Source organism: Asparagus officinalis, chromosome 3, assembly GCF_001876935.1.
Source record: "Asparagus officinalis chromosome 3, Aspof.V1, whole genome shotgun sequence".
In the NCBI taxonomy this organism is placed as follows: domain Eukaryota; kingdom Viridiplantae; phylum Streptophyta; class Magnoliopsida; order Asparagales; family Asparagaceae; genus Asparagus; species Asparagus officinalis.
Genome location: NC_033796.1, coordinates 36,828,926 through 36,841,164, shown reverse-complemented (window position 1 = coordinate 36,841,164; position 12,239 = coordinate 36,828,926). Strand labels below are relative to the sequence as shown.

Sequence of the window (12,239 nt, the reverse complement as noted above, 5' to 3'; positions counted from 1 at the left end):
GTTTCATTGTCCCAATGAGTAACACTATAAAATAGAATCCCCAAAATTATCCTATTATCCCAAAATATCCCAACCAATAACCCCATAGGAGAGGAAAAAGATGGCAAGATGTACGCACGGGTCATCAACACAAGCACATAACCCCCTGAATAACTACAAGCGCATAATTCCAAGCATTTATTGGGTGAAAACTGTACCTTTATGACCTTCATACAGTTAGATCTCACTTTTACATCAACCAAAACCCTTTCCACAGTTTATATATAACCAATACATTTTCTTGTTCCCTCTAATCCAAGTTCATTACTGCTTTAAACTCTCCATTTATAAAGCACATAACTCCAAAACTACTCCAAAAGTACTTTAATCAAACCCCACCATATTTTATTTCTCCTTGTGCCTCCCTGTCCTATTCTTTTTACCTCTCAAAAGCAGAGTGGAAAAGGATCCAAGAGAAAGTCAAAAAAAAAAAAAAAAAACTCTTGTCTCAAGGTGAATCTCTCTTCTCTCTCTCTCTCATGTTCCCCAATAAAATGCCACCCCAAAGCCCCTCTCTCCTTTCAAACTCCCATAGTCCCATACCTTTCTTTCCTCCTCTCCCAAGAAAAATAGAGGAAGAGATGGCTCTTTTCTCCCTATAAAATCACAGAGAGAGAGAGCCAGGACGAAACTAGAAGCCCAATAGCAACAAAAACTCCCTTCACAAGGGAGTTATATAGATATAGAGAGAGACAGAGGAGAGAGAGATTAAGCGATCAAAAGGAGGAGGAGGATGGCTTTGATCATCTCTTCTCTTCTTCTATATCTCCTCTTCTCTACCACTGTATCATGCACTGGTGTTTTCTTTGAGAACTACACTTCTCTCCCCTTTGACGAAGGCTACACTCAGCTTTTTGGCGACAACAATCTCATGCTCCTTAGAGATGGAAAGACTGTTCACATCTCTCTTGACGAGAAATCAGGCTAGCTTCCTCTTCTCTAATTGCACCCCCCCCTGTTTCTTTCAGTGTAAAATTTCATATTTTGATGGTCTTTTTTGCGATTTTTTCAAAAACCCAGGTGCTGGCTTTGCATCACAAGACCTTTACCTTCACGGGTTCTTCAGCGCTTCCATCAAGCTGCCCTCTGATTATGCTGCCGGCGTTGTGGTTGCATTCTATGTGAGTTTTCTTACCGGGGACGTTGTTTGTCTCTAATTTTCAAAAATTGCACCTTTTGGTTGTTTAAAGTGTATTCCTTGGTTACCAGGAATTAAGTGATTATGCTGTTATGTCCTTGCTTGATGAAGTGATCTAAAAACCTATGTGGGTTTTGCCCAAAAGGAAAAGAAAAGTTTAAAACTTGGTATATTATTATGAATTTTCTGTGTGATTGAATCAATTATTTTATCCTTCACTACCCGTTTTTGTTTTGTAATGAACAATATTCCATAGTGAATATGCTCCAACACTTTAATTGGGGTCAGATGGGGAATATGTGCCCATCCAAGTATATAACAATATGATTGATTCTTCTCTTCTGTCCATTTACAAAGGAGGAGTCCTTTCAATATCAGGATATTCCGTAGTTTCTAAGATTTCTTTGTTGATTTCTTGAAGCCAATTTGTACCCATTTATGCGAAAACTTCTTGTCTTTTGTTTCTTAAAAATCAATTCAATCTGTCTGACAATAATTTGAGCAGTTGTACTACCCAATTTAGGTAGGTTGGTTAAAAATTTCAACTTGAATTGAATCGGATTAAGCTCTTCAATTGATAACAGTAATAAACTTCCTTTTGTGATCCTTTTAATGGTTATCAGAACAAGATATTTAATACTTAAACCTCAGTTCCTTCCTTTTCGACCCCCCGTAAAATTTATGTGCCAGTATATTGATGAGCAGCAACACTCCACATGATCAATCACATGTTTCTGGAAGTTTTTTATAATATGTTTTGTAAACCTATTTTTTCTATTTGTTTACCTGTTTGGAGGTGACGAAGCTCTTTATTATTGGACTTTTAAAACTCTCAAGTTAACTTATTGAATTGGAAGGTACCATTCCTATTTTTTGTGTTTTTTTGTTGAATTATAATGATTTCAGTAATTAACACTACTTTTGTCTTAAAATTACTTTTTGCTGATGGTGATATAGATGTCAAATGGGGATGTATTTGAGAAGACTCATGATGAATTGGATTTTGAATTCTTGGGAAATATAAGAGGCAGAGAGTGGAGAGTTCAGACCAACATTTATGGAAACGGGAGCACAGGGGTTGGTAGAGAAGAGAGATACAGCCTCTGGTTCGATCCCACTGAGGATTTTCATCGCTACTCGATATTGTGGAGCCATCAAAGGATCATGTAAGTTATCATAGATTCATTGTATGAAGACTTTGAGATTGCCATCATTATTGATATTCTTCTAGTGCTTTTGCTTCTCTGTCAACATCATGTTCTATGTTCTATTATATTTGGTCTAGTTTCTTGTTTTCTTGATTACTCTTCTAGGTTAACTTCATGCCTAATGTGTGAGAAATTAGCTTCTTTTAGTTATTTTGTGTGAGAGTTCAGTATGTTTGATGGAAAACTAAGTGTGTCACGGCGCTTGCTTTGCTTGTATTTCTGAATAAATGTTACTAATTCTAGTATGAATTTGGGTTAATGGTAGATACACCCTTTGTACTTTAGCCCAAGTGTGGATAGTTATATTTGTAGGAATAGACCCTGTGTGTGTTTTTTTACTCTTTAAAGAATAAAAATAAAGTTCACTCACGGGGTTTATCATCACTTGGGCAAAGCTTATCCGCACAAATAGAACTACGAAGGGGTTACCAATAGATTTACAAAAGGGTTCTATCCGCAATTGACCTTATTATTTCTTACCTGAAGCACAGAATTCATTGAAAGAGTTTAGGCGGTAGTCTGTACTGCTATATGGATTAATATAACTTCCTTAATTTAAGAGGTTCTTGATTACTCTGATCTTCTGTTTTTATCATTTTCCCTCTTATTTTTGATTGATTTTTCATACCTTAACTTGGAGCCTATATGTAATTAGATTTCTATTTTGATTGTTCGATGAGTGAAGATTATCTTGAAATCTAATTTGGGTTGCTCTGATCTTTACCTACTAATAGTAGCAAGTGCTCACTTTTCAGTGGCTCTTCAAATTCTTTCATCTTTTGAATTCGAATCCTCTTTACTGCGAATTGACAGTAGAGTGACCATTTCTTCAATCATACTTTAATAGATGGTTATGATTTATTTTGAGTGAAAGTTAGAATTCAGCGCAACCTTTTAGAGTATGATGCTGATTACACTTAGAATTGACCATTACCATCCAGTTTTTAATGGAACAAAAGTTGTTTCTATTTCAACTTTGAAACAGAGTCTAGTGCATGTAGATACTGCTTTCTAATTTCTATTTTCTCTTTTCATGAAAAACTAGAAAGGATAATTTTAGTTAGTGAAATGCTCCTCCTATTCCTACTATGCTATAATTGGATTAAATTCTAGTCATATCTATGCCCTGGACTTTTTCCATTCTAGCCCTATTTCTAGTATTTAATTTGTCCCTGTTTAACTCCTTGTGCAGATTCTATATTGACAACATTCCCATCAGAGAAATGGTGAGGACTCCAGCCATGGGTGGGGACTTCCCTTCAAAGCCCATGTCTCTTTATGCCACAATCTGGGACGGATCAAATTGGGCCACTTTAGGTGGACGTTACAAGGTGAATTACAAATACGCCCCTTTCGTCTCCGAATTTTCCGATCTCGTCCTCCACGGCTGCGCAGTTGATCCCACGAACCACCTCTCCACCTGCAACAACCAAGAATCCGACCGCTACAACTCTGTCACAATCTCCTACCAACAACGGTTGGCGATGAATGATTTCCGAAAGAAGTACGTCACGTATTCGTATTGCTACGACCGGGAACGGTATCCTACACGGACGCCAGAGTGCTCTGTCGATTTACGGGAGGCGAAGCATGTGTATCGGTCGAGCGGTGAGAGGTTCATGGATCGCCGTCGCCACCACGGGAAGCGCCATGGCCGGGGTTCCGGCGGTGAGTGAGGTTGTGTTTTGGTTTGGGAGGTTTTGGGTATAGTTTCATAATTTTTGTGCCACGCCTATGTGTTGTTGTATTGTATAGGATAATATTATTGAGAGGGTGGTGGTCAATTGGTTGGTGCATTTATAACATTTGGTTCTTATATATATATATGTGATTTTTGTGCCTTGGTTTGTTTAAACGTAGTGTTCGTGCTTGTTTTGGTTACCATTTGGTTCTTATTTATAACATTTGGTGTTCTTATTTATAACATTTGGTTCTTATTTATAACATTTGGTTCTTATATATATATATATATGTGATTTTTGTGCCTATGTGATTTTTGTGCCTTGGTTTGTTTAAACGTAGTCCTAAAAATAGATTGAACATAAAATTGCAGATAAATGTTTTGTTTGCGTTATTTTGGGGGTTCTTGAATTATGGCTCCCCACAGCTTTTGCTCAACGGGGGTGGGTTGGGTTTGTTAGGGTCATGTTCCTCTTTACAGATGGGAAAGGATGCTGTAATGGAGAGATGTGGGGCCCCGGAGTAGTGTATGGTGAGAGACAAAGATCGTGAGGATGGGCCCACAAGTATTATGTGGGACCATACAAATGAATGCAGCTCGCAGGAACAATTATGAGATGAATTTGAGGGGCATGCTCCGTCATGATTCAGTAGGGACTACTACTTGATGAATGCAGAGCCTAGAAAATTTTCAAATCAGAGAGCATGTCTATGTCAGGGTGCATGTAGAATTTGATATCTCCTGACGATGCAAGATTGGATATTTTCAAAGATTATCAATTATGCACCCAGCTTGAAAAGTACACGGACAATTACAAGGTTGGACTAATGCGGTGACCTTTGATTCATAAGCGCGTTGGGTTTTGGTCCCATAAATCAAGGAGTAAACCGAGGAGAAAGTAAAACAGGAAAAGTTACAAACTCTGGCGTACTCCGGGGTGAATTTTTCTTACTCTTTTACCCACGGATAGGCTCCACTAATTCCATCCAAAGCTAATACCTACCAAAATTTCGCTCCGAGTGTAAAAAAGAGTTACAAAAAACACGGGTGTGTCCGCCAAAATGAAACTACAAGAGGTACAGCTTCAAAACAACGATTGCTAATACTGTGAACCGTTCATAGACCTTTGGTTGTTGTGTCTCCTCTTTAAACGGAACTTGAATCAATCCCTGCAATCTAAACCTGCACACAAACATTCTGTCAAAAAAACTAAATACTAAGAATTATGCAGAAAATAACCAGACATTTAAAAAGGTCAAATAATCACAGGGCTAAGTTTCAAAGTTCTCAATAGGCCGGTTTGTATTTATCAATGCTAAAAATTTTCAGCCTTATTTTACAAAAACTCCTGACTCAACTGTCTGATCAGTTCATAGAAGGTTGATACTAAGGAGCAAGTCAATTAGTCTCACTAGGATATTTGTTGTTGTTACTGTTTATGTTTCAAAAATTGAGGGCCTTTGCTTTACGCATGCAGAAATAAGCAGTTGTCTTGTTCCTTATGGTATGTAGCAATAAATCAAGCATGAGGAGCTACAGTTCATAGAATAGTGAAGGAGAGCTGGTTCACAAAAATGTTGAAGAAAGGATGTTAATAATAGTGGTCTCTAGTACGAAGAGGAATAGTGTGCATAATAAATTTTGTCACATATAACTATTGGCACCTGAAATTAGTGAGGTCCAACCTGTAAGCTTGCCTATCAACCATACATATATAAATTTAAAAATGGTTTGCTTCATTCACTCTCTTTTGTATATGCCTTCTGAAGCACTTGCACTCATTTAAGTAATCCACTTATAAACTACTAGCATCTTAATTTGAGGAGGCGATGAAGAGCTATCATTAGTCATTCATTAACTGCAACTAATTTAAAAGGAGATAGAGCAATAACCCCACCTTTTGACAAATATAGTACGTTTTGCGGCTCAGTCTGATAATACTCTTACACGTTCCTTCACCTTGCCAGCAGTAGTTAACTCGGTTATATTTCTTGCAGAGAGTTTTGACACAAGTTTCTTTTTTCATGATACGCGTAATTCACCCCCGTGTGATTCTTTTCTTACCGTAAACGTAATTTACAGGCGCACTAAATGGCTGGATAAAAAGCATCTATCGTTGCTCAAATAGCAAATCACGGCGAATATGTTGGCGTCTGAGCGTCCGCAAGCTAAATGTTTAGTTCTCCACACGATTTCCGGAGTTTTATGAGGGAGAAGAAGCTGCGAAAAATCACAAGCACAGGGTTGAATTGCTCTTTACCTTTGATCATGAAGTAGAAGAAATAAGAATACATCAACTACATATTTTACCTGATGGATCACCAAGTCATCAAAAGCCAAAGTCTACGTTACAAGTTCAAGAAAACACACTGATCAGGCACGCCCTATTAATGACCAAGGAACAAGCTTTCAGGCTATTGCGCCTCGTCTTGTATCGATCCTAGATCGGCGCTTCAATATCAAATATGACTGTACCTTTTGCTGGAGATGCATTTTATTGGACGATTGGTAGTACACAAACCGCGACGTGATTAAAAATTACTTACAAAGAAAGTAAATCTCACATCCGTGAAAATGAACGTCTCGTGCAGGTTCGCATTATGCACATTTAAGGTGCGTGTTTAGGATATCGCATTGCGTTAAAAGAAAGAAAGTGCGAAACAGACCTCTATACTGCTTTTCAGGTAAAATGATTGTGGCCGGCGTTGAAGTATCGCTGAAAGTTTTCGCCATTCGATTCCCACTTTAATTCTCATGGTGCACAATTGTAATTATGTCAAAAGCAAACATATTTTCTGAAGCAAAGGATGCTTTACAGACTTGGTTAGGCTTGAAATTAGAGATTCCGGCATCATTACTGGGCCTATTTTGGAGGCGTTTTAATTCGTAAATTGAAATGTGTCTCAAGTGTGCCTAACAGTCTCTCGTACGTCTTAAAGATGATTTGACATTCTATCAGATTACCAATTCTTTACATTGAAGTTTCTAACGTACTACTTCAAAACTCCACAAAGGAAAAAAGAAAAAAGAAACGCTTTGAATGTGCAAAGAATCGATTAGTTGTCATATTTATCAATACATCGCCAAACAAATGAAGGATAGAGCGTATGCATGATGGGTTCATAGCTAGCCCTAGTAATTTCGTGATGTATCGATGCATTTGTTGATTTTATAATGTTTTGCATGATAGCTTTTTTAATTCTTATTAATTGATGTCAAGATTTCTCTCCTGCTACTATCAACAAAAAAGTCAATGGGCCGACTAGTGGCCAGAAGAGCTACCAAATCCTACTACTAATGGCATGTAACGTTTTTGTGGGCTTTCGATATAATTTCGATCAATAATGTGTTACACCGGAAACAATTATGAATCTTAAATATCTTGATAAATAAGCAAGCATGGGTGATCTAGACGATCGAAAGCTTTCAATATTACGGTTCTCACTGTCTTGGGTTTGATTCTAGATTGAGTTATAAAAAAGAAAAACATCTTGATAAATGAATTGAAAGTGATTGGAGGGTTTGATCCGGTCATGTCAATTTTTTTACTTAAAGTCATTAGTTTGAACAATCTATTTCACATCAAGCTAAATAATGACCTTATATACTGTTGGGGGTTCGAAACAATCAATCGAACCCGTGCCCTTCCGGATCTTGTGCTAAGAGTTTAACAAGTAGGAAAATCGCCGCAAATAAAAGAAAAATTACAAGAAAGATAAACAAGAAAGAACACACCAAATTTAATGAGGTTCGGCAACGTGCCTACGTCCTCAGGAGCCACACCACACAATTCTTTGATTAATTGAAAAAGATTACAATATCTACAAATAGGTTTTTATCTCTCTGAGATATCTCTCTCAAATAGTCGTCAAAACCCTTTTTCGTGTTCTACAAACCCTAGCATAGCCCTAAAAACGTATTAGTGTGTGTGTGTGTGTGTGTATATATATATATATATAAATATATAAATATAGAGAGAGAGAGAGAGAGAAATATGGGTATGTTTGGTACCAAGCATAAATTTTGTGCTTGGTAGTGATGTGTCACATCCTCATCCACTCATTATCCATGTGAATGTGGTCCCACATTTGAATGAGTGGAGGAAGATGTGACACCTCACTACCAAACACAACTTTTTGTGCTTGCGTGCCTACGTCCTCGGGAGCCACACCATACAATTCTTTGATTAATTTGAAGAAGATTATAATGCCCACAAATAGGTTTTTATCTCTCTGAGGTCTCTATGATAGAATCTTCTCAAAACCCTCTTTTTTACGTGTTTTACAAACCCTAAAAATGTTTAGGTATATATAAGATCCCAACCCAAAACAGTTTCCAAAACAAATTGGGAAACTAGAAAAACTAACTTCAGTAGACCGGACCATAAGTGTCGGTTGACCGGTCAAAACGTAGTTTTCTTACAGGGTCTTGTGCACGTTTTCGGTCGACCGGACCATCACCTTCGGTCGACCGGATGACCACTCTCGGTCGACCGTCATCAAGCTTCGGTCGACCGGCCAGAGTGAGTTCCTGAGCTCATTTTCTGTAGTTTCTCCAGTCGATCGGATCTCTTCCATTAGTCGATCGACCCGAGATTTTTCAACCTCTTAGAATTGTTTCAGGTTTCGTTCTTCACATGACCAAAACCAATAATCTCCCACTTGGAGACGATTAATCTGGCCTTGTACCTCTTTCTTTCATTACTATCCTGCTTGACCTGATATACCCATTTGTTATGTAAGGCTTTCTTCTGTGCAGGTAGCTGGGCTAACTCCCATGTCTCATTAGTATGTAGAGAATTCATCTCGTTTTGCATCCCATGCTCCCACTGTTGAGATTCACTCACTTGCATAGCCTCCTCATAGCACTTCGGTTCTCCGCTACCTGTCAAGAGTAAGTAATCGAGTGATGAGAGATATCTGAGATTCACTTTGGGTACCCTGGATGACCTCCTAAACTCCACGTCCTGGGTAGTAGCTTCTGCACCTAGAGTCTCCTCCGTTCTTCGATCAGAACTAACATTGTCTCCCCCATCTGGAAGTTCCTCCAAATTTATGTACTCGGATCCACCTACATCCTTAGTGCTGCTCCCACTGCTTTGGCTATCATTGGCATTGTCTCTGTCCTTGTACATCACCTCCTCATTAAATATTACATCTCTACTCCTGATGATTTTCATGTTCTTCTCATCCCAAAGACTATACCCAAATTCATCAATGCCGTATCCAATGAATGTACACTTCTGTGACTTAGCTTCTAGCTTTTCTCTGACATGATCACTGATATGAACATATGTCATGCAGCCAAATACTCGTAAGTGTGAGAGATTAACCTTCTTGCCACTCCAAACCTCTTGTGGAATCCCAAAATCCAATGAAACCGATGGCCCATGATTAATCAAATAAGTTGTCGTATGCACCGATTCCGTCCAAAATGTCTTGGGTAGACCTGCATGTAAATGCATGCTCCTCGCACGCTTTGTCAATGTTCTGTTCATCCTCTCTGCGACGCCGTTCTATTGCAACGTCTCCGGAGTAGTCATCTCCAAACGAATCACATTTAGAGCACAGGACCTCTTGAACTCCTCCAGCTCGTATTCTCCATTATCGTCTGATCTCAGACACTTCACTTTCAGATCTGTCTCGTTATCTACTATGGATTTCCACTTCTTGAAGATCCCGAACAGCTCAGACTTGTGCTTCATGAAGTATACCCACACATTTCTCGAGTGATCATCGATAAAGGTGATATAGTACGCCGAACCACCAAGTGAAGACACACTAGCTGGACCCCATATATCTATATGAACAAGCTCTAGCTTTTGAACTTTAGGTGGTCTTCCACCCTTCTGAAAGATGACCCTCTTCTGCTTCCCGTAGATGCAGTCCTCACAAAACCAACTTCAACTGAATCGATGCCGGTTAGCTTTCCCTGTGAGTGTAGAATCTTCATACCCTTCTCACTCATGTGTCTTAATCTATTGTGCCACAGATCCATACTCTCTTTGCCAGCTGTAATTACGAGGGTGTCACTCGCATGTGAGGTGAAGTAAATAGTTTTTGTTTTATTGCCTCGGGCAATAACCATAGTTCCGTTTGAGATCCTCCACGAATCCCCGGTGAATGTCGAAACATAGCCTTCTGTTCCAAGCTGGCCAACCGAAATAAGATTCCTCTTCAGCTTTGGTACGTGCCTCACGTTCTTCAAATTCCACTTGGAGCCTTTCAACTGTATTTGCACATCTCCTCTTCTGTCACGCCCCGCTTCCCAAAATACTCAGGAATTGGGATGTGAACAAGTCCGCGACGTATTAGGTTGAGAAGAAATATACACTATTAAAATTCTTTCTTTTTCTTTTCTTCTCAATCTAATACGCTAAGCGTCAAATACGTAAATCTCAATCACAGGTCCCCGATCACAATAGCAAGAATATAAAGACAATCCAGAATAAGAAATAAACATATCATCCATAGCAAAATCATCCAGACATAAAAATATGGGTCAAACATGCCCTTATTACAAAACAGGTCCAGACAGAAATAAAATACATAGTCCATAAAAGAAAATACGGCCAAATACGAAAATCCGACATTAACTAAAGAATAAAAAGATAACTAGTTCTAATGTTCATCAGCTACTACAGAGGAAAACACATCTAGGCTTCGGTTTGCTCTTCGACTCCATCGGAAGGATACTCCGGCTCGGCATACACTGGCTCTGCTTCAACATCTAGCTGGACCTGTCCGTCTCCTAAGTCTGACGCACACCAGAGAAAACAGGTGTACGTCAGGGTGCATGGCACACGGCAAGATCTCACATGTACAGATAAAATGGTCTAACGACCCATACTATGACAATAGTAATGATGGAACATGATTCTGTAACTCTAGTAATTTAAGTGAACATTTTCTACTTTCAGAAAGTACAGAGATACTCAAGTCAATCGGTAAACTAATTCCTATGCCTGATCCATCCTGTAACAAGTCACTGGTCAATTCTCACACAAGTCATCACTCATATCACCGGATATCTGACTGTTCACAAATCCTCTACGTATACCCAATACGCCGCTACACTGGATCGGTCAGAGGGCTACACGTAATCCGTTTTTAACCTGGTTCGAACTCAAGTTAAACCCGGGTGAATATTCAATTCACGGACCAAAGTGACTACACTGGCTTCACTTTGACCCAACAAACTAACCCCAAGCTACACTGGATCATGGGGGAGTCAGGAAGATACATCAACAGTTATATCCGATCACATGAACAAGGACTTCCCCATCCCAACTCTTCTCGTTTTTCTAAGTTAACCATAATCCCTTTGAAACTCGGGTTCACCGCCTAAACTTACACATGTCACTAAGTCTGTTCATGACGCCCAAGGCTACTAAGTCATGAACTACTAAGGTTCTCAACACATCAACAGATCATAAATATAATAAGGCATATTTAACATGATTAAGCAGTTTATGAAGCAGAAATAAAGAACTGTAATGAACATGAAATGCTTAAACAAAATACAACATGAATGTAAAACATGAGGGAGCTTCATTACTATCTTACTACTGGGATGTCCGAACTTCTCATACAAAATATCCGTACTTACGTATTCTTTAATATAATAATACAGTAAAAAGAAAACTAGAAACCGATGTCGTTTTGCACATGAAATGTCGTGCTCTACGACGATCAGTCATACTATCATAAATAATAATATTCTTTTCCCAAAATTTATTCTTTAAACTATTTCTCATAATAACTAAATTAAAATAACAATGATTTATATAATATCATATAGTAATTCCTTTCTGCATGAAAATAATGTTTTCCTATTTCATGAATTTTCCTTAATTAATTTCTTTTCAATAAAAATTACGTAAATTCTAATTTTAACACATAACTTATCATTTCTTGTCCGAAAATAGTTATACATAAATATACAAAATTGTTAATGTCTCGTAAAATCTATTTACAACGCATATACTCATCCTTTCATGCTCGTTAAATTCTCCGACATAATTACCACAAAATATCTCAATATTACCTCTAAAACATTATATAATACTATTTATCCACATTCCACTTCAAATATTCACAATATGCACATTACCAACATTATCAAATCTAATTAAATTATTTGATAATATTTGTAAAGCGAGAAAAATATGTAG

The 12,239-nt window shown here is 38.2% G+C and overlaps 1 protein-coding gene across 1 annotated transcript; it reads left to right on the top strand.

Annotated features, from left to right (window-relative positions):
• LOC109833807 (probable xyloglucan endotransglucosylase/hydrolase protein 28) lies at positions 560-4,240 on the top strand. The gene is made up of 4 exons (XM_020401633.1): positions 560-962; positions 1,060-1,160; positions 2,135-2,343; positions 3,578-4,240. Exons 1-4 carry the CDS (start codon positions 773-775, stop codon positions 4,059-4,061), a joined length of 984 nt encoding a protein of 327 aa, XP_020257222.1. The 5' UTR covers positions 560-772; the 3' UTR covers positions 4,062-4,240.